The following is a 22,685-nucleotide window of genomic DNA, read 5'->3' as shown; positions in this document are numbered from 1 at the left end:
TGCAGTTCTTTAATGTAAGTACCATGGTAGAAGATGATGATGAAAATGTTTCCTACAATTATCACTTTTTTGTTATTTTCTGAACCATAATCCAAATAAGTAATTTTTCTTAAACATTAATTAACAGCATGTTTCCTTCCACCACTTTGTAACTGAGAGATAGCTGCAGGACTAAATGTAGCTGCATTTGCTTATGTAGTAATGAATCCTTTATAAAGTTCAAGGCATTGGTGCTCTGAAATTTCTTCCTCCAGTTCTCACTTAATGTTGTAGCAGGACTGAGTTCAGTTTTGTGATCATAGGTTTGCTGTTTCTGAGGAATCTTTCAATTTCTTGCTTTGGGTCATTATATGCCATTTCACGACGTATGTCAGCGATAATAAATCTGATTCTGATTCTACCAGGATCAAGATCAAACAGACAGAAAACATGGAATAAATGCCAATATATCAGAGTTCCAAACTTAAGAAAATAAACCTCCACTAAACTCAGCACTTTCACTCTTAAACCAGGCATGAGAGTGGTCATTTTTTCAATATAAGATGGATTCTAAAACAAAATAATAGAAATTCTCGAAAGACTCAGCCAGCCAAACAACACCTGCAAAATAACAGTCAGCATTTGGGTCAAAGTTCTTTCCTCAGAATTAGTGGTAGAGTGGAGGGCATCGCTTTTGAAAGCTGAGCTGGAGGGGGTGGGTGGTAAGGGAAGAATGAGGTACAACATGAAAGACAGAATGGAGACTGATTAAGAGCACGAGTACAGTTAGCAAGGCACTATATAGAAACAGCGGTGAAAATGGGACAGGCATGAAACATGGGAAATTGCAAGACAGCAGTTGGAAAATTCATTCATTCCAAAAGACTGCAAAATGCCTAGAAGAAAGATATTGTTCCTCTAGTTTACACTGGGCCTCAGGAGGAGGCTACAGACAGACCAAGGCTAGAATAAGAGTGAGGCTGAGAATTAAAGGGACATGCAAAATGGTTCAGAATCACCCCCGCAGACTGAGTACAGCTGTCCCACCAAGCAATCATCCAATCATAAGATGGATTCTAACTCAGTTTCAAGAACTACAACACAAAATGCTGAAAATACTCAGCAAGTTGGGCAGAACCTATGGAAAGAGAAACAGAATTAAAATCTCAGGTCACATTGAAGGGAAACATAACCCTCCACAGATTCTGACTGAACTGCTGAGTATCTTTAGCAGCCATGGTGTTTCAGTATCCAAAAATAATGGGGCCAACATTCTTTGAAATACCCTGAAATCTGCCCGCTTTCTGTTAAATTTTTAAAGTCAATACTCACAGCCGGAAAAGTCAGAATTGGTCTTTGCATGGTTTTTGCTAAAAAGGATGCTTGATTTCCACAAGTTCTTTCATTTTGGTAATTCTTTGCAAATACTTCACTGACCCTGCCTTACAAATATGCCAAGCCTCATGAAAGGATATCTACCTGAAATGAGGAAACTGAACAGATTTGTGTGCACATGTTGCCTGTCAATACTTGGAATTAATAAGACTCTGCACAAGAGATAAAAGCAATGGACACTTAAATCAGAACATGCAAAAAAAAAAGAACTGCATATTCTTAAAATAGAGCAAAGTTACTTCAGAAGGACCAAGAATGTCACTGAAATTTACAGGATAGGAATTATTTTCATTGAGCATCAATTGCAAGAGCAAAATATGATGCTTATGCTCAGGCAAAGAGAAGAACTGTAATGTGTAATTGTAATGCCTTTATCAACATCAATCTGTTCACGGTTTGTTTTCTTGAAAGTTCAAGATTACAGCTCTCATTACATGAAGAATTTAATGGATAATGTTCCTTTCTCTCCCACACTTCTGTAACAACATGTATTTGCAAGTTACAAATTCAATTTGCCTAGAAACTGGAATGCACCTTAATTAGTGAATTATTAATTACCGATGTTTAGTGCCATGCTCCAACATTTTAAGCCACTGCTTGCCTTTAAGGGTTAATGCCGTTCTCTGATTGCTGCAGGGTTGCAATGTTTTAACACTCTTACAGATCGTACACACTTGTTATTGACTAATTCTGACCTATTGACCAACTGCAATCTTCCCAAAAATTTCAGGATTGGTAAAAAGCAAATGCTCACAGCATACAGTGGCATCCAAAAGTTTGGGCACCCCTAGTCAAAATTTCTGTTACTGTGAATAGTTAAGTGAGTAGAAGATGAACTGATCTCCAAAAGTCATAAAGTTAAAGATGAAACATTCTTTTCAACATTTTAAGAAAGATTAGTGTATTATTTTTGTTTTGTACAATTTTAGAGTGAAAAAAAAGGAAAGGAGCACCATGCAAAAGTTTGGCACCCCAAGAGATTTGAGCTCTCAGATAACTTTTACCAAGGTCTCAGACTTTAATTAGCTTGTTAGGGCTCTGGCTTGCTCATAGTCATCGTTAGGAAAGGCCGGGTGATGCAAATTTCAAAGCTTTATAAATACCCTGAATCCTCAAACCTTGTCCCAACAACCAGCTGCCATAGGTTCCTCTAACAGCTGCCTAGCATTCTGAAAATTAAAATAAATGATGCCCACAAAGCAGGAGAAGGCTATAAGAAGATAGCAAAGTGTTTTCAGGCAGCCGTTTCCTCAGTTCATAATGTAATTAAGAAACGGGAGTTAACAGGAATGGTGGAGGTCAAGTTGAGGTCTGGAAGACCAAGAAAACTCTCCGAGAGAACTGCTTGTAAGATTGCTAGAAAGGCAAATCAAAACCCCCATTTGACTGCAAAAGACCTTCAGGAAGATTTAGCAGACTGTGGAGTGGAGATGCACTGTTTTACTGTGTAGCAACACCTGCACAAATATAACCTTCATGGAAGAGTCATCAGAAGAAAACCTTTTCTGCGTCCTCACCACAAAATTCAGCGTCAGAAGTTTGTAAAGGACCATCTAAACAAGCCTGATGCAATTTGGAAACAAGTCCTGTGGACTGATGAAGTTTAAATAGAACTTTTTGGCCGCAATGAGCAAAGGTATGTTTGGAGAAAAAAGGGTGCAGAATTTCATGAAAAGAACACCTCTCCAACTGTTAAGCACGGGGGTGGATTGATCATGCTTTGGGCTTGTGTTGCAGCCAGTGGCACGGGGAACATTTCACTGGTACAGGGAAGAATGAATTGAATTAAATACCAGCAAATTCTGGAAGCAAACATCACACCATCTGTAAAAAAGCTGAAGATGAAAAGAGGATGGCTTCTACAACAGGATAATGATCCTAAACACACCTCAAAATCCACAATGGACTATCTCAAGAGGCACAAGCTGAAGGTTTTGTCATGGCCCTCACAGTCCCCCAACCTAAACATCATCGAAACTCTGTGGATAGACCTCAAAAGAGCAGTGCAGGCAAGATGGCCCAAGAATCACAGAACTAGAAGCCTTTTGCAAGGAAGAATGAGCAAAAATGGCTACAGAAAGTGTTTACAAGCTGTGATACTTGCCGAAGGGGGTGTTACTAAGTACTGACCATGCAGGGTGCCCAAACTTTTGTTTCGACCCCTTTTCCTTTATTGTTTTTTTGAAACTGTGAAAGATGGAAATAAAGTAATCTTGCTTAAAATATTAAAGAAATGTGTCATCTTTAACTTTATGCCTTTTGGAAATCAGGTCATCTTTTACTCACTTAGCTATTCACAGTAACAGAAATTTTGACCAGGTGGTCTCAAACTTTCGAATGCCACTGTAAGTACAATAAGCGAGAATTTATCGCCTTTAAATGTAAAGTGATAATTTTTTTCTGGGCAACCACACATCAGATCTGCTAAAAATCGATCAGCCCAATTTATTGCCCTGGATATTTGGATTTTACATTACTGCTTTTCAAAGGAAACTCCTCATTTTTAACTGTCAGGGTTAAAGAAATGCTTGTTGCCCGATTTAACAACCTTTTGGAAAAGAGCAAGTCTTACTGAAGGAAAAACGATGAGAACTGATCCATTACAATGGTGAACCACCCAGACGCTCATGCCAAACTAGGCAGAGTTTACTAAAATTTGTACACTTTACAACAAACACATTTTTGCTACATGGTTAAGCCTTTGTTACAGCTTGTTATCTACTTACTAGCAGAATCAGATTTTTTTTCAACCTACAAAAATGTGTTAGTTTTGGTTCTCTGTAACAGTTACCCATTTGGTTCCATTCCCTTCTTAAAAAATGTAAACAATGTGTTCATTTTCTTAAAGGCCAAGGTAGATTATGCTTCCATTCAGCAGAAAGAAAAAGTCATGAGTTTTTATTTCTTTGTTCTTTTAACCTGCTTAAAATTAAACTCCCTAGTTACTAACTCACTGATCTGGGGAAATAATTTCTAACACATTTTCTCAAAATAAATCTTTTTAATTACTCATGGCAATTATTATGACACTCTTTTAAAATTCAAGATAAGTGGATTATATAACATATTTGAATTAGATGCACACACTTTGACAGGATACAGTATGTCACCAATTTAGTGCTCCTAGATTTTTTTGTTACAGCTTTTCAAAAGAAACTTCTAATTTTTATCTGTCAGGGTTAAAGCAATGGCCATTGTCTGACTTAAAATGGGTGTCAATATATTTTGGGGGTGGGCAAAGGCACAGAGTCTCAAAAAATATCAGCTGATGCCAACATAATCACAAGGACCCACTACAGCCTTTGCTCAATGAGTACTAAGCCAGACCTAGTTTTATTCTACTGATGAAAATGAGATACCTAACTTTTGCTGATAATTTTAATGATTAAGGCTAGTCCATTTTGGTGCATCAGATTTTAATGGCATAATTACTGCTAAACAATTCAGCACTGACATTTTGTTTTTTATTTCATAAGGTCCTTGTCTGGTGAATGAGAGCAGGAGTCTTGAAGAAACCATCTGAAGACGTCCCATTACTTTCCAAACATAGATAATTGCCTGTTGTGTTTACTTAGTACTGAGCCACAATTAAATGCATTTCTAACCACAACAACTGTCTCCAATAGGTATTTGGCCAAGTGGAAGTATAATGTGCACTGAGTGACATTCAGTTAAGTTGACCACAAAATAATGGCTTGTGTGTTTCCATGTTTGAAAGATTTTGTAAAACTAAATCATTTCTCCTTTGTCATTTATGTACCTCATTTCAGTGATACATTCGTTTGTGTTTCTCTTGAGAAAGTGATGACTTATAGCCAAGAACAAACAGCATTCTACTTACTAAGAACATTAATAATTGCATGTAAACATCAGATAATTTTACAATCATATTCAAAAGTTATTCTTAACTAGCAATCATGATACAATACATTAAGTACTCAGTTGCTTCAGCTCAGCAGATTTAGGCCATTTAACCAAAAATATATTGGGAATTTATTACCTATTGATAAAATGGGCTCAATTACAGGGTTAGAGGAATTACAATCTTTTTTTTTGTTCACTAAGCAGATGATTAAAATGTTATTCTCTTTTCAATTGAAAGCAAGATGGTAAAAATTACTTGAATTAAATCTCTCTCACTCCATCTAAGTGAACAATTGGACACTCACCACATTTCAAAAATCTGCTTGAAGCTGGCATTTATATGAATATGGGCAACATTGAACTTAACATCTTAAAAAGAAGAATAATAGGATACTCACCTTCTGAAAGACTTGATAATTTGACTTGGACCATATATCCAGCTGTAAAATAAGAGGCAAAAATAAGAGACTGTAGACCACTAAATATAAATAAGATAATTTCTGAATGAAATTATGAAATACTTCACTTGCTTGGAAGATCATTTATGTAAAATAAGTAGTAATAAATCTAGAACAATTGAATAAAACATGCAGCATGGTAGGTTTGAAATCTATCAATTTATCTATAGATTCCAATCCAACATGATTTCAGGTAGAAGTTTGGACTAACAGCTGTTTAGTCTTATTTGGAACAAGACCAGTCATGTTCAATCTAATTCCCAATTGCGTCCACTATCACCTGCTTTCATACAAAACCAGGACTTGTTCATTTCACTCAAGAGGAGCCTGACTAATACTCTTAGGAAATAATGGTGAGATTGTGATGGTTCCTTAGAGATGAGGGCTGAAGAGTACCATAGACCTTAAATCATCAATGTTGTATGTAAACTGAGAATCCTGTAGCTTGCTGATGTTCAAAGATTATGTGAATATTCTATTCTTAATTATTATTTAGCTGGAAATAATACTGCAGAAGTACCAAGTAGACATTCCCAATATAATACTAATTAATGACAAAGTTATAGTCTTAGGATTATACTTGTGGGGAATGGGTTTGATCAATCCAATTTTAATTTATAAGGGCTAAACCTACAGCTATTCTACTTATATCAGCTGAGTTTGAATCCTGATCCATAGATCGGAACACCAGACTCTTGTAGACTGCACCATCCAGTCTCTCATTTGTCTCAAGTAATCTGAAAACCAGATTAGACATTATACACATAACATCCAGCACAAAGGAACATGCATGATCGGCTCCCTACATCCCACACTAGAGATTCCTCTTCCTAAGTCACCAGTGTACTGTGACTGCAGAATGGTCTAGATCCTCAACTTCCCGAAGAACAGGCCACAATCAGTAAGGATAGGTAGCAAAATTTCCATTATGATTATTCTAAACACTGGTGCTCCACAAGGTTGTGTCCTTAACCCCCTGCACTCATTACTACAGAGCCAGATTCTGCACTAAATCCATCTACAAGTTTGCGGATGACACCACTGTAGTGCACCGCATCGCAAATAAGAATAAGTCAATAAGAATGGATGGAAATAGAGAGGTTAGTAACATGGTATTGTGACAACAATTTTCTCCCTCAATGTCATCAAAACAGAAGAGTTGGTCATTGACTTCAGGAAGGAGTGGTGGTGGTGGGTGGGGGGGGGGGGGGGGAGTGCATATGCTATGTCAAAAGTGTTGAGATTGAAAGGGTTGAGAGCTTCAAGTTTCTAGGAGTGAGCATCACAATAGCCTGACTTAATCCAACCATGTTAATGCCATAGCCAAGAAAGCTCACCAATGCCTTTACTTCTTCAGCAGGATATATAAATTTGGATGTCCCTGTTGACCCTTACCAATTGTCACTGATGTACCATAGAAAACATTGTATCTGATGTAAAACAGCTTGTTATGGCAACCACAGGGATGTGTGGTTAGCCTCCTGCTCTACTCTACATCTAGGACTGTGTGGCTAAGTACAGCTCCAACACCATATGCAAGTTTGTGATAAACCAGCATACAGGATTAAAAATTTGACTGAGTGGTGTAATAACAACAACCTCTCACATAATGCTAATAAGATCAAGGAAGTGACAGTAGACTTCAGGAGAGGCAAAGTAACTATAAATTCCTGGGTGTCACTATCTCAGAGGATCTGTCCTGGACCCAGCATATAAATGTAATTGTGAAGAAAGCACGGCGGCACCTCTACTTCCTCAGGAGTTTGCGGAGATTCAGCATGTCATCAAAAACCTTGGCAAACGTCTATAAATGTGTGGTGGAAAGTGTGGTTACTGCTACGTTACGGCCTGCTATGGGAACACCAATGCCTCTGAGTGGAAAATCCGACAAAAGGTAGTGGATTCGACCTAGTACATCACGGGGAAAACCCTCCCAACCATTCAGTACATCTACATGAAACGTAGAAAAGCAGCATCCATCATCAGAGATCCTCACCATCCTGGCCATGCTCTTTTCTCGCTGCTGCCATCAGGGAGAAGGTACAAGTGCTTCAGTATCTGCACCACCAGGTTCAAGAACAGTTACTACCCCTCAACCATCAAAAGATGACACCTTTATTTAAGGACTCTTTTATCTTGTTATTTCATGCTCGTTATTTATTGCTATTTATTTATTATCTGTATTTGCACAGTTTGTTTACAGTTTACAGATCCTGTTTACAGTTACCGTTCTATACATTGCTAAGTATGCCTGCTGAAAAAAATCTCAGGGCTGTATGTGATCACATGTATGTACTCTGAAAATAAATTTTACTTTGAACTTTGCACATTATTGCAAGAAACTGCAGACAGTTGTGGTCGCTGCACAGCACATCGTGGAAACCAGCCTCCTCTCCATGGACTCCTTCCATACTTCTCACTGCCTCAATAAAGCAGCCAGCATGATCAAAGACTGCACCCACCCCAGATATTTTCTCTTCTCCCCTCCTCCATTGGGCAGAAGATTAAAAAAATCCGAAAGCATATACCACCAGGCTCAACGACAGCTTCTATCACACTGTTACAAGATTATTGAATGATTCCCTAGTAAAATAAGATAGGATACCTGATCTCACAATATCTCTTATTATGACCTTACATCTTATTGTTTACCTGCACTGCACTTTCTTTGTAGCTGTTAAACTTTTTTCTGAATTCTGTTCATATTTTACCTTGTTCTACCTCAGAGCTCTGTGTAATGCATGGACAGGTTGCAAGTGAAGCTTTTCACTGTATTGTGGTACATTCAACAATAATAATCATTCCCATTCCAAAATATATTTCGTAATGGCCCACATTTTCCACATGCCCAGTCACCTAGAACGGCATGGGAGCATAGTGGCCAGCACAACATTTTACCATACCACAGACCACGGTTCAACTCGCGCCACTGCCTATAAGGAGTTTGTACGCTCTCCCCGTGACTGCATGGGTTTCCTCTGGGTTCTCTGGTTTCCTCCCACAGTCCAAAGATGTACCAATTGGTAGGTTATTTGGTCATTGCAAACTATCCTGTGATTAGGCGAGGGTTAAATCAGGATTGCTGGGCGGCGTGGCTCAAATGGCCGGAAGGGCTTATTCCGTGCTGTATCTCAATAAATAAATGACAAGTTAGCAACCACATGGAAAGTCACTACAGTTCCTCCACATGATACTGACTAGGAAAGGCATAATGCTTTCTGTTGTCATAGGTCTGGGTCATCGAACTATCAACTAAGCAACAGAGTGGGAATGTCTTCATTCAGTTCAAGAAAGTGTTGCAGTCATTTCAAGGGTAATTAGAAATGAACAATGAATTCTAGTCTGCCAGTGCTGGAATTAAAATAAAGAAACTAAATAAAGCAACCATCATATATGCCACACAGATTACATTATCATATTTGCAACGTACTCTTTTTGAGAAAATGCTGACATATCATCTGGTGGAGAGAAGTTTGCTTTCCAATCATTTATAAATAATCAAGTTCACTGAGAAAGTCTTGCATCATTGTATGTCTATTGCAACACTGAAGAATTTCAAAGCAGCAATTTCAAATGAACAGTTTACTTATCCTGCAAATGTTAACTAATGTGGGAAATATATTCAGTGAAAGATGCTTATTCATTAAACATGTTGTACAGTGCAACTGAATTTGTTCCAGAAAGATATTTTTCACACAAAAATCGTGTCTTAATACCAACAAACAACCAAATTTTGATAAACACAAAAGAGGAATAAACAAGCAATGTTTCAGGCTGGGACCCTTCATCAAGACTCAAAAGGAAGGGAGAAGCCAGAATAAAGAGGTGGGGAGGGGAAGGATATGCAGTGTGAAATGGCAGATAGTAAGTGAAGTCAATTAGGTGGAGCAAATGGGATGAAGTGAGACACTGGAAGGCAAAAGGTGGAAAAGGTAAACAGCTGAAGAAGGAGATCAGAGTGGACCATGGGAAAAAGAGGAGGGACACCAGAGAGGATGAGAAGAGAAGGGGTAAGAGGGGAGTCAGAATGGGGGATAGGAAAAAGTGAGGAGGATGATGGGGTTAGAAATTGCCAGAAATGAGAGAAATCAATGTTAATGCCATCAGGTTAGAGACTAGCCAGATAGAAAATGAGGTATTGGTCCTCCAACCTGAGTGTGACTTCATTATGGCAGTAGAGGTGGCCATGACTCTCTTGGAGCTTATGTGATATTACTTAAATACCACATTTTAATAAGAAAGATCTTTGCGCTGACTGAAGACCACCAAACACCAACACTTACAATGTTTAGCATTTCAAAATAAGTAACTCATAGCATAAAACAGACTGTATCTACTTCACAGTTAAGTTAATGACCCTGCCTGCCAAAAGGTAGGTGCAAATGAAATTTAAGAAAACAAAGTGTGGATGAGAACTGCCATTCACACCATTGAAGATCATCTTCTTCAATAACTTCTCTAAGAGCAAAATCCAACCAGATACAGACTCTTAACTTTGAACTATCTCACAAATTATTTTAAACATTTACCAGTTTTTAAGAAAAGTAGATTTAATCTTATATTTAAAAGTATACAAAAGGAATGTCCCATCTACTAATTCAATATTTGATACAAACTTGATTACTACTAACTTCCCTGTTTTCAAGTTGTAAAACATACACTCAGTGGCCAATTTATTAGGTGCAGGAGTGCATCTAATAGAGTAGACACAGAAGTGGAAGCCGATGTCTTCAGCTGCTGTAGCTCAGAAAATGTTATTTTGACAGTAAAAATATCTAAATAGTGAGAGAATGTAAAGTTTTGAAATACAGAAAAAATGGGTATGCCTTTGCACAATTTTACAAAAGTTTATTGAGTATACAGGTAAAGTGGGCAATTTAAAATGTTATTGTTTATTACTGTGGGAAATGAATACAAAATTAGGGAAGTTACAGTATGAAGGTATTGGTGAGACTGCAACTGGGCTACTAAGTGACAGTATTAGTTTCCTTATTTTAAGAAAAGATGTTGTGTTGGAAATAGTTCAAATAGGTTTTTTATGATAAAAGATTTGACAGAAAAGGCTCGTGTCTCTGGAATTTAAAAGAGGGACAGATGACATGACTGAAATGTACAAGATCCTGATGGGACATGACAGAGTAAATATTGAGAAAATGATTCTTCTTGCAGAGGTCAGCCACTTAAGACAGAGATGAGGTAAAAAAACAAATCACAAATGTTGGAAACTAGAATGAGAAAATGAACACTGGAAGAACTTTGCTGGTCAAGCAGCAGCTGTGGAGGCAAATAGCATAAGTCAACATTTTTGGTTGAGTCAAAACGTCAACTTTCATCTTTTTGATTGCTGTTTCATGGATGTTGCCACAATGATACTTGCACAATTTGATCTGGCTACAAATAGTCTAAGAAGAGGTAGTACTAGGCGATGTGGCCTCTCGAGCCTGTCACACCATGGCCGATCTGACTGCAATCTCAGTTCCACGATCTTGTCTACCAGTGGTAATCATTCAGTGACTTGCTTCTCAACCTACTACTGCCTTAAAAATATTCAAAAGGTTCTGCTTCCACTATCCTTTGAGGAAAGGAGGGCAGCAGTATGATTAGTGGAGATGGTGCAGCACAGTGCCAAAGATTTAGGTTCAATCCTGACCTCAAGTGTTTTCTGTGTTTGAACATTTCCCTGTGGCCCTCTTGGTGCTCTGGTTACATCCAACATCACCAAGTCATGCAGGTTGGTAGTCAAAGCCAAAAAAAAAATTATCAAAGTATGTATATGTTACCATATACTACACTTGAGATACATTTATACGAAAATATAAAAACAAAACAATTAATGAAAAACTGAAAATAAATGAAGTTGATTGGTTGCTTTAAATTTCCCAATGTGTGTAGCTGATTCTTAGAATCTGGAGCTGTCATTAGGATATACAGAGAACATTAAAACATAAGAAATAGGAGCAGAAGTTGGCCATCTGGCCCGTTGAGCCTGCTCCACCATTCAATAACATCATAGCTGATCTGGCCATGGACTTATCTCCACTCACCTGCCTTATCCCCATCAACTTTTGGATGTAAAAGGAGTTAATTAACCTTTTAGTTTGAGGTGAGGTTCAGAACGTAAGTGACATTGAGTTAAGATGATAGTTGTAATAAGCAATAATGTGCTGATGATCTTAAAAAAAGAGAGCAGTTAAGAATATGGAGTGCAAGCAGGTGATTTAATTGCAACATTCATTTTGGATGAGTATCTGAAAGAGAAGAAATACACGGCTCTGGCATGAGACCAGTATACACTGGAAACGCTGAATGATCCCTTCCGTGCAGTAACCATTCTGTGACTTCATCATTTTTAATTTCAGTATTCTGTTTTGGAATTTGTAATTACCTCTAATGGTTCATTTCTTGTTATAATAATGTAAGAAACTTGTAAAATTACACTGAACATCTTTAATATACTCTGTTGATATGTTTAATTAATATTCATAGCCATCCCCTCATTATCACGGTGATTCCTTTTATGAATGCTCTCCTTCTTCTCAGGATTTAACAGGCCAGTCAATCCACTTCGATTTCCCGTCAATCTGCTTTCATGTGCCATTAAGCATTTCTGATCGTTTCCTCTTAATGATATTAATTCCCGTAAGGACTGCCACCACTTGTGGTTCATGCTAGGTTGCCCACCCTCTCCTCAATATCCATGACTTCTCCTCTATAGACAAATGCAATTTTGTCATCAACTGCATTTAGAAGGCACTTAGATAGGTGCTTGGTTAGGAAAGGTGTAGTGGAATATTGGTTTCATGCCGGCAATAGAATTGACATCACAATCGGCTTGGATGAGGTGGGTTGAAAGCGACTGTTTCTGATTTTATGAAATTATAGAAACTACAACTTTATCATTACACCCAAAATGACCAGCAAATGTACAGATGTGCTGTCTCCTAATCCAGCTCCTTTCACAACCATTCCCCTGTGTTCCAAGAAGCAGTTCTAATTTTCCTCCATTTGATTTTATTAGAGTTCACTGCACTATAAATAATACTGCAGTGATCACCTGTTTAGATTGCTGTTTCCCATTGCAAGCAACTTAATTTAAGAGAGTAGTTAAATACTGACTACTCTAATGCAGAGAGTACTTGCTCTTCGATATTGATTTACAATGTTTTCAAAAATGTTTCATTCTCATGGTAGAAACAGGTTGCCCATAATGTGTCTGTGATTTATGATATCTTTGTGGTGATTGAATGTACTTATCATGCTGCGAATTAGTTGGCATGCTGGTGACCTAGTGTATCACAAGGTACTCTGTATTAGGGTAACACAGCATATGACTACAGTCTCATTGTTGTTCCTCAAACCACCATCAGTTGACCTAAAATATGAACTTTAGTCAGCTATCTAAGATCAGTGGGCCAAATAGTTTTCTTTTTCCAATGAACCTGTGCTAATCAAGGTGTTCTATTTGAAGCTAGTTTATCACTATGTATATGTTTGCACATTTGTATTGCCGTCACAATATATGGAGCAGTTTTATTGTGTGACCGCTTGGATCCAATGTAACAATTCCCCAGACAGTCTGGAACTTTCAATCTGCTGGCCAGAAATGTTAACATGTAAACAGCTCAAAACTTACAAGTTTACAAGTTATGTAAACAGCTCATAACTTTAGATACACCGTAAAACTGATAATCCTGTACCCTTGGGACTTTGCTGATGCCTCACTAGCAGATTTTCAGACCACTGCCTATCACTCCTAATCACTCAACATTTTTAATTAATTTCTTTTTACAAAATAATCTATGTCAATGATGTTGCTGATGTTAAAAACTGGGGCTCCAGGGAATTTGAAGGGATAAAGGTGCTTGTTTTCCTTAGTACATTTGAATTACATTTCTGCCACCCACCTGGTAAGTTTTAGGTGTACAGCATTTTCTTGTGATAACGCACGTGAAGTTTGACTTTTAATTGCATTATTATCATCACATATACTGAGATACAGTAAAAAGGTTTACTTTACATGCCATCCAGACAGATCATTGTAGTAGAATAAAAGGAACACAATAATAGGGGATAGTGTTATAGTTATGGAGAAAGTGCATTGCAGGCAAATAAGGTGCAAGGGCCATGCTTTCAAACGTTTATGTTTTCTGCCCAATTGAAAGGGGGGGGGGGAGGAAAGAGAATAACCACTGTGGGACAGATCTTTGATTATGCTGGCAGCATTCTTGAGGCAGTCAGACGAACAGACTAGAGTCAATAGCAAAGAGTCTGGTTTTCAGGATTGACTGGGCTGTGTTCACAACTCTCTGGCTTTGTCCAAGGCCAGCACATGCAGAACTGAAGTGCTCATCACAGAAGGCCCTATGACAAGATATAGTGGTACAGATTTATTATTCAACTATTTCATGCATTGTTTCCCTTTTACACTGTAGTGGGACAACATGGCTGCACCACTTATATCAGGTGTCTCAATGAGTATGATAAGCCCAAAAAACCCATTCAGTTTTATACTGAATAAATGGAAATATCCTTATTGCCAAACAATATTCTGGAAGTTGAAGGGGGAATTATTGTGAGAATCCAAAATAATGTGATTTAAAAATGTAACGGAAGGAATATTCCTGATGGAGATTCAGCCAGAAGCAAATAGCACACCAACAAATCTTCAAACAAGACAACAGAAACAGGAAGAATATTTCAGATGTTAGAAGTAGCTGAAAACTCTTGGTTTAGGAACCGCGGTCAGAATTACAGCGACTTTATTAGTTGATATATTGATACATCGTTTGGTTAAATGATCCTTATATTGCACATTTGTAGTTTTGGGGTCGTTTTAGTTCAAGAACAAATTTAGTCAAGCTGTTTGGAACAAATAATTATACATGTAAAGTTTATGCATCAATGGATATGTATCAAAAGTGCTGGAAAAACTTCATCCACTACAAGATTCTGATGTATTGCAATCTGTAGCAAAGTCTTAGAATACAAAACCAAGTCTGAAGCATTCAAGTTCGACTGGTTCAGTTTATTTGTTACTGTTACAATGGTTTATCACTCATCACAGTATTGTCAATTTAAAAGAGCTGAGTGTTTCAGTTGTCAAATTAATGGTCTCATTCTAATAGGTTACAGGTCCTGGTACAAGAAAGGTAAAATGGGGGGACGTCACGTGATGACGTAGGATCGAGACGCTGGAACCCAGCTCTCCCGTAAAAAGTTAATAAATTAATGTTTAAGTGAAGAAAAGTTAGTCAATACTTTCTAAAAGTTACTTATAAACTACTCCGGATTGTTTCAAGCTATGCCTCAAAAACAGAAGCTGAAGAAAACTAATACCGGGAAGACAACGCAAGTTGGAGCAGGAGCAAGGCCCACGTCTACCAAAGAACCGCGGTCTCAGGTACATTATACCACCGGCGATACGGAACAGGAAACTGCGGCAACATCGGCCATTTCTAAAGGAAAAGACCAACGAGAACTGCGCAAACGTGAAGGAAGGAGCATGCGCAAACGGGAGTAACCAGAACTACAAAGCCCAGTTACGACTGCAACTGAAAGTGAAAGTGAATCTGAGGGAGAGTCAGATTCTCTGGAAAGATCAGACGAAGAGGGAGATAAAAGTTCTTCTGGAAATATAGAAAAGACTTTGAGGTAAATAATGCGTAAATTAGACGCATTAAAAGTAATTAAAAGTAATCAAAAAGTACTAAAAAATGATAAATATGGAGATTATGCTTGATAAAATGACAAAGAGACAGGAAAAAATGGAAAAGAGAATTATGGACTTGGAAACTAAAACGGAAGACATGGTTGAAAGAATGGACAAAATGGAAAATGAAAATACTGCTTGGACATCAGAAAGAAAACAATTTATGGAAAAAATTGATAAGCTTGAAAATTTTAGTAGACGAAAAAATATTAAAATTGTTGGACTTAAAGAAGATATAGAAGGAGAAGATACAATAAAATTTTTTCAAAAATGGATCCCTGAAAAATTGGAAATGGAAAGAGAAACTCCAATTGAGATTGAAAGGGCTCATAGATCCTTAAGGTCAAGAGCTCAAGCTGATCAAGATCCACGATCAATTTTGATAAAATGCTTAAGATACCAAGATAAAGAAAAGATCCTGAAGGCGGCTGTCCAAAGTGCCAAAATAGAAACGGGCCATTGATGATAGAAGGGAAACCAGTTCTTTTTTATCCTGATATAAGTTACAACCTTTTGAAGAGAAAGAAGGAATTTAACCCAGCGAAAAAAGCCTTATGGGAAAAGGGTTATAAATTTATAATGCATCACCCAGCAACACTGATAATTTTTTTGGAGGAGGGAAAAAGATTTTTTTCCGATTATCGAAAAGCGGAGGAGTTCGCACAAAAACTTTCATCTATTCACTAATTACACATAGAGGCTTCCAAACGTAATGGATTAAAGATGAAGATAGAGTCAGCGAACAGAAGTGATGGACATTTATGGATATTATAGAAGAGAAAAGCAAAATTTTAGAAATACTAATTGAGAATAGTATTTTTTTCTTCTTATATATATACTTTTTTATGTTGCGGGGGGGCTGGGGAGCTTTGGATCGGTTACTACGGGATTCACGTGTGTAATCATGGCGATTGCCATGACCCGTACAACAGAGGGGGGTAATGTTGTGTTTTTTTTTCACAACATTAGTAGGGGGGTATTTTGTTTTTTTCTTTATATTCTATTTTTCTTCTATCTTTTTGCCTGGATGATTGGTGGGGACACACATAGCAACATGGAGATTTTTATAAAGATTTCCCAGGATACCACGAAAGTTGAAAGATTAGGTATTATTATAGATTGGAGTAATATAATTTAAAAAAAATAATGACTAATCTACTGAATTTTTTAAGTTTTAATGTTAATGGGCTTAATGGGCCGGTAAAAAGAAAAAGAATTTTAACATACATTAAAAAAATGAAAACAGATATAGCTTTTTTACAAGAAACTCATTTAACAGACATAGAACATCAGAAATTAAAAAGAGACTGGGTTGGAAATGTTATTACAGCTTCATTTAATTCAAAGGCGAGAGGAGTTGCAATTTTGGTTAACAAAAATTTACCAATTAAAATACAAAACGTATTAATTGATTCGGTGGGGAGATATCTACCGTAGATGTCGGATTATAAGCCGCTACTTTTTTCCCACATTTTGAACAGCTTTGAACACTGCGGCCTTTACTACGGTGCGGCTAATGCATGATTTTTTTTCATGCCGCCAAAAACATTTTGCCTCGTAACAGTAGACCAATAAAATTGATGAGTAGTTCACAGAGGTCCAATGAAATTGTACGATAAATCAAGCGCACTTTCACAATTAAATTATTGTAAATCAGTCATTTGTACTCACCCTCATCAACATGGAAAACACTCGAAGAAAAGCATTGTGCTGCCTTTATGGCAGTAATTTAGTTTATAATATTTTCGCTTAGTAATTCATTTGTTAGTAATTTCTAGATAAAGTTAGAAGTGTTTTAACTAGATTTGTTTTCTGTACTACATCGCGGGATGCTATGACGTCACACCCGGTTTCGCCGCGTCTTGTGGGAAATACCGGTTTGCGATAAACAGGAAGGTGGGGGGCGAGCGGCATTAGATCCGAGCGAACGCTGCTTTTAAGTTAAAGGCGATCAATAACATTTCCTGGTAGGCTGCAGTATATATATTTTTTACCAGTCGTTAGGAGATATTGGAATGTTGTTCAGTAAAAAAGTATACGCAACGTAATTTGTGTTACCGATACGTATGTATATTTAAAAGTAGCCACGTTACAGGCACGGTTCGAAAAAAAGCATTTGCAATATGTATTTGTTTATGTTACCATATGGATTTAATTAAAAGTTAAAAAATCCTCACGTGTAATATCTTTCTGTGTAAATATCTCATATTACAACGTGGGACACCTGCGGCCGAAAATCCGGTGCGGCCTAAAATCCGGTGTGGCTTGTACAAGTACAAAATTGATTTTCTTTCTAAAATTAGAGCCAGCGGCTTTTAATCAGGTGCGCTCTGTAGTGTGAAATCTACGGTAATTATACATTGTCAATTTTTTTCAGAACTATGGACCCTTATTTGATTCAAAAACAGGCAATTAAACAAGGAGTCCATAAGTCAAGACAAAAATGGGAAAGTGACTTGAATATTAAAATTGAAGAAAAAAATTGGTCAAGACTATGTCTTGAGAGTATGACAAATACAATAAATGTCCGATTAAGATTAGTGCAATACAATTTTTTACATCAATTACACCACAAAAAATAAATAAATTAAACCCAAATTTATCTGATCAGTGTTTCCGATGTAACCAAGAAATTGGTACTTTTTTACATTCTACTTGGTCTTGTTCTAAAATTCAACCTTTTTGGACAAATTTAAGAGTTTTATTGGAACAAATTATTGGAATACAACTTCCACATAATCCAATATTACTTTTACTAGGTGATATTGAAGGGATAAAACTGATATCCAAATTGAATAAATATCAGAAAGAATTTATAAAAATTGCATTGGCAGTAGCCAAAAAGGCTATTGCAGTTACTTGGAAATCGGATACATATTTAAGTATAGATCGTTGGAAGAAAGAAATTTATGGCTGTATTCCACTTGAAAAAATTACTTATAATTTAAGAGATAAATATGAAACATTTTTGAAAATTTGGCGCCCTTATTTACAAAAGATAGGATTAAATATATAGGTGCTCCGAAGATGAAATAATTGGTTACTTGGAGAAAGAAATAAATATATATACTAAAGTTATTACGAACTCCATGGAGCATGTGGGGATCTTCCGATATCCAGGCATTCCTTTTTTTTTCTTTCTTCTTTTTTTCTATAGGGATGTTAGGGGGGAGGGGTTAAGGGGAGGGGGGATGGGTAACATACATTTTCTTTTTCATACACTTTTATTCTGTAACTACTTGAAAACACAATAAAAAAAAGTTTTAAAAAAAAGAAAGGTAAAATGAAATTTTAATGGCAATTCAAAACAAACTCAGAAAGGTGTGTATCATTTGGAAGTTTTGTTCAGATAATGAGGAACTGAGTGTATAGAGAATCTGTGTCACAAGTAGCAAAAGCAACAGAAGCAAACAGCATATTTCAGTGGAAGTGCAACCAGTGCAATGGCATGCAAAATAATACTGCAACAGACTCACTGACAGGAGTTCCTTCAGCTAACAGATGCACAGTCACACCAAAAAGTTATTTTGGCCAGGTTTTACAGTTATTAGAACAAATGAAGAAAATAATGTACCATATATTCAGCAAATGTGGTTACCTGACATTGTGGAAAATTGTACAAACAAGGTCTACGTCAGTGGAAACGACTGGCTGAGGAAACTCAAATTAGATCACAGTCATATTTTCAATGATGACATTTTGAAGGCACCTTGGCACATTGTTAACAATGCTATATGCTTAAAGAAAGCTATACAGGCTGTAAAGATTAAAGATTAGGTTTACCTGTTGCATGTACATCAAACATGCAGTGAAATGCGTCATTTGCATCAATGGTCTACACAGTCCGAGAATACTTGCAGCTCGCAAATACTGCCACGCTACTGGAACCAACAGAGCATGCCCACACCTACTGACCCTATACTGTAAGTCTTGGGAATGTGGGAAGAATCCTAGGCATTAGGAGGAAACCCACTTGATCATTGAAAGAACGTACAAACTCCTCACAGACAGAGGAAGGAATAGGACCCAGGTTGCTACACTGTAACGTGTTACACTAATCGCAATGCTACTGCGTCGTACACCAAAGAACCAAGACTGATATATATCCTGTCGATGTCAGGTCCTTTCTGTTGCCTTTGGTTCTAGCATTCTCTCATGGAATGAGAACAACTCTATAAACTGTAAAGGAAATATCTGGAACATTGTTTGAAGCCTGGAAATTTGTTCAGTGTTTACTAGGCTGATCCATCACCCTAGTAAAAGATTGTAATTACCAATTACAATATCAGTTCCCAAATTAGCAATACTTATTATGGCAGAATCATATCCAGAGCTTTCCTACATGGTTACACACTGGATAAATTTGTTCTGCCTTGGGGCACGAATACCTCTTTTACGTTTGAAGATGACAACTCATGCTGATAAAAGCTTGTCAGGTACCTGCAGGTTTATGGCTCTTCCTTTAGTTTGTTAGCTGAGAATCCAGTCTTCAGAAGAAGTTTTCACAACAGAGGGAAATCAAAAAAAGGAAGCTAAACTGATTTTTTTTACCCTTCTAATCCTATGATCACTTCAGCCAAAGATATGCTCTCATTAATGTACATCACAGCATGAACAAAAGCTGACTAGCTTGATTATTCAGAATGATTTGCAATGCTGTCTGCAATGATTTAAAGAAAGAGCTTCTGTGTTTTTGGCAAAATATTCAATTTTCTGTAATTTGCACATTTTTCTCTTGAGCTTAAAACACATCAGTTATGATGAAAGGAAATATCAGGTAAAAAGGACATAGGAAATGTATACACCATTAAATTGAATTTACGAATCATCTTGAATGTAATAAAGCTTCCCAAAATGCCTAACAGTAAAATGCTGGGAACCTGAAATTAAACAAAAAATGCTGGAGACACAGGTCAGGAGTTAAAGCTTCAGGTCAATAACTTTTAGTTCAAATGACAAGGTTATTGACCTGAAATATTAAGCCCATTTTTGTCTTCACATATCCTGCCTGATTTGTTGAGATTTATTCTGTTTTATCCCAGGATGCCTTACAGGGACATAATAAAACAAAAATTATTTTCACTATTATGGCAGTGAGCCAATATTTACTCACCTTGAAAGACAATTATTAAGAAAGAGAATGAGCAGATTGAAGAAACACTACCATACAAATTAACCATTATCAAGCAATTTAGGTATAAATTAGAGTCATAGATTTGTACATCACATAAAAAACTGTTTAAATTTGATCTACTGGACCTGATAAAATACTTCTGGGCAAGAGTTTCTCCTGACCATGTAATCCTGTTGCAATGCTCTCACACCTTCTAGCAATAGATCAAAAGCCAACAAAATAAATAATGCACTTTCACTTGTACATTATTGCTCATTTATGCACCTTCAATCACTGAAACCACTATTTCAAGCACTTTCTGCATCTAAATTAAATCCAAGCTATTTTTGCTGTAGGTTTTTCTTCGTGGCAAGCCAAGTAACGAAGGTTTTGAAGGTCATCGGAATGATTTCAAAAGGATAGAACAAATCAAACTGTTCCTTGTATCTAATATCAAACAGGACTCATGTCAGCACTGATTAATGAACCCACATTCAGCAACATCCCCCCCCCCCAAACATATCCCACTTTGAAGTTAGGATGATCGGGGATCAGAAATGACCCAGGAGACAGATTTCAGCATCTTTGAACCTTTGCTTTGAAAGATTTTTTCTCTCTCTGCCATTTTGGGAGGCACTTCCTTGCCCCTGTTACTGCGTAGTTAACAATGTCTTGGCACAAACACAACCTTAGTGATTTGAGATGAAGCTTAAGTCATGGCTGCATGCACATCTTCACAATCAACACAGAAAATATTTACTGCAGAATTATAAGATCATGGTCTTTTCTCCAATGGAAAAAAAGTGGAAATAACAATCAAGATTTAGCATCTTGCCTGCTACAACATTTCAACAAATCATTCTTTTTTATTATTTATCAGATATCACAAAAAATGATCTACAGTCAAGTTCAAATAACACAAGGTTCTTTATTATATTCCTGTTCAGCTGGAGATTTTATTCATTACCACTTTTGTCATTAAATACAGAACCACCAGTCCACCACCTCTCTTCAGGTTTGCTCGAAGAAGTAGAAAGATGCAGGATCTTATTTTTCATAATGTCAATCAAGGTGAATAAACATTGTGAAAATGCTGACATTATACGCTAGTTCTCTTGCATATGAACTGAAATACACTCAGTGGCACATTATTAGCTATACCTGCTTGTTAATGCAAATACCTAATCAGTCACTCAATGTCAGCAAGACCAAGGAGCTGATTATTGACTAGAGGAGGAGGAAAATGGAAACTGGAGCTCCATGAGCCAGTCCTAATCAGGGTACAGTGGTGGAGAGGGTCAGAAAATTTAAATTCCTTGGTGTTATCATTTCAAAGAATCTATGGGTCCAGCACACAAGTGCCATTACAAAGAAGTACAGCAGAATTCTACTTTTGTAGAAGTTTGCATAGATTCTTCATCTAAAACTGTGACAACCTTCTATATATGTGTGATGAAGAGTATACTGACGGCCTAGTATGGAAACACCAATGACCTTCAATGGAAAAGAATGCAAAATGTGGTCCATCACGGTTAAAGCCTTCTCCGTCACTGAGCACATCTACAAGGATCAACGTCACAGGAAAGCAGAAACCATCATCAAGGACCCCCACCATGCTCTTTTCTTTCCTGTGCCATCAATAAAATACAGGAGCCATACAATCAGGTTCAGAAACAGTATTTTACACAACCATCAGGTTCTTGAAACGGGGGTGGGGGGGGGGGGGGAAGGGGGGATAGTTTCACTTAACTTCACTTACCCCAACACTGAACTATTCCCACTACCTATGGACTCACTTCCAAGGACTCCTCATTTCATCATAATCTTTCCTTACGGAAATGAATAAACAGCCGACATTTCAGCCCGAAATGTTTTCCATAGATGCTGCCTGACCTGCTGACTTCCTCCAGCATTTTCTATGTGTGACTCTGGATTTGCAACATCTGTAGGATCTCTCATATTTAATCTTTCCTTTACAGTTTGAGGAGGGAGCAAGATAAAGTCGAAAGTAACGACACCTCTACCCATGGAAGAGTAATAACATTATCATTTCTCTGTTCAATATTGCTCATACAATGAATGTGTCAAGATGCAAACAAGATTATATTGAATCAAACTACCCTGGAACATGTGTGCATTTAATGTGGTTAGTAGCACTTGGAAATGT

At 37.2% G+C, this 22,685-nt stretch overlaps 1 protein-coding gene across 2 annotated transcripts in view; it reads right to left on the bottom strand.

Moving 5' to 3' along the window:
- Window positions 1-22,685, bottom strand: part of med27 (mediator complex subunit 27) — a 288,145-nt gene that overhangs the window by 11,850 nt on the left and 253,610 nt on the right. For both annotated transcript variants that reach the window (XM_073052716.1, XM_073052717.1), the window contains one exon: window positions 5,637-5,678. In XM_073052716.1, coding sequence (XP_072908817.1) covers window positions 5,637-5,678 — 42 coding nt within the window. The remainder of the gene's footprint in view (window positions 1-5,636; window positions 5,679-22,685) is intronic.

This window comes from Hemitrygon akajei, chromosome 7 (genome assembly GCF_048418815.1).
Source record: "Hemitrygon akajei chromosome 7, sHemAka1.3, whole genome shotgun sequence".
NCBI lineage: Eukaryota > Metazoa > Chordata > Chondrichthyes > Myliobatiformes > Dasyatidae > Hemitrygon > Hemitrygon akajei.
This window is presented reverse-complemented; position numbering and strand designations above follow the sequence as displayed.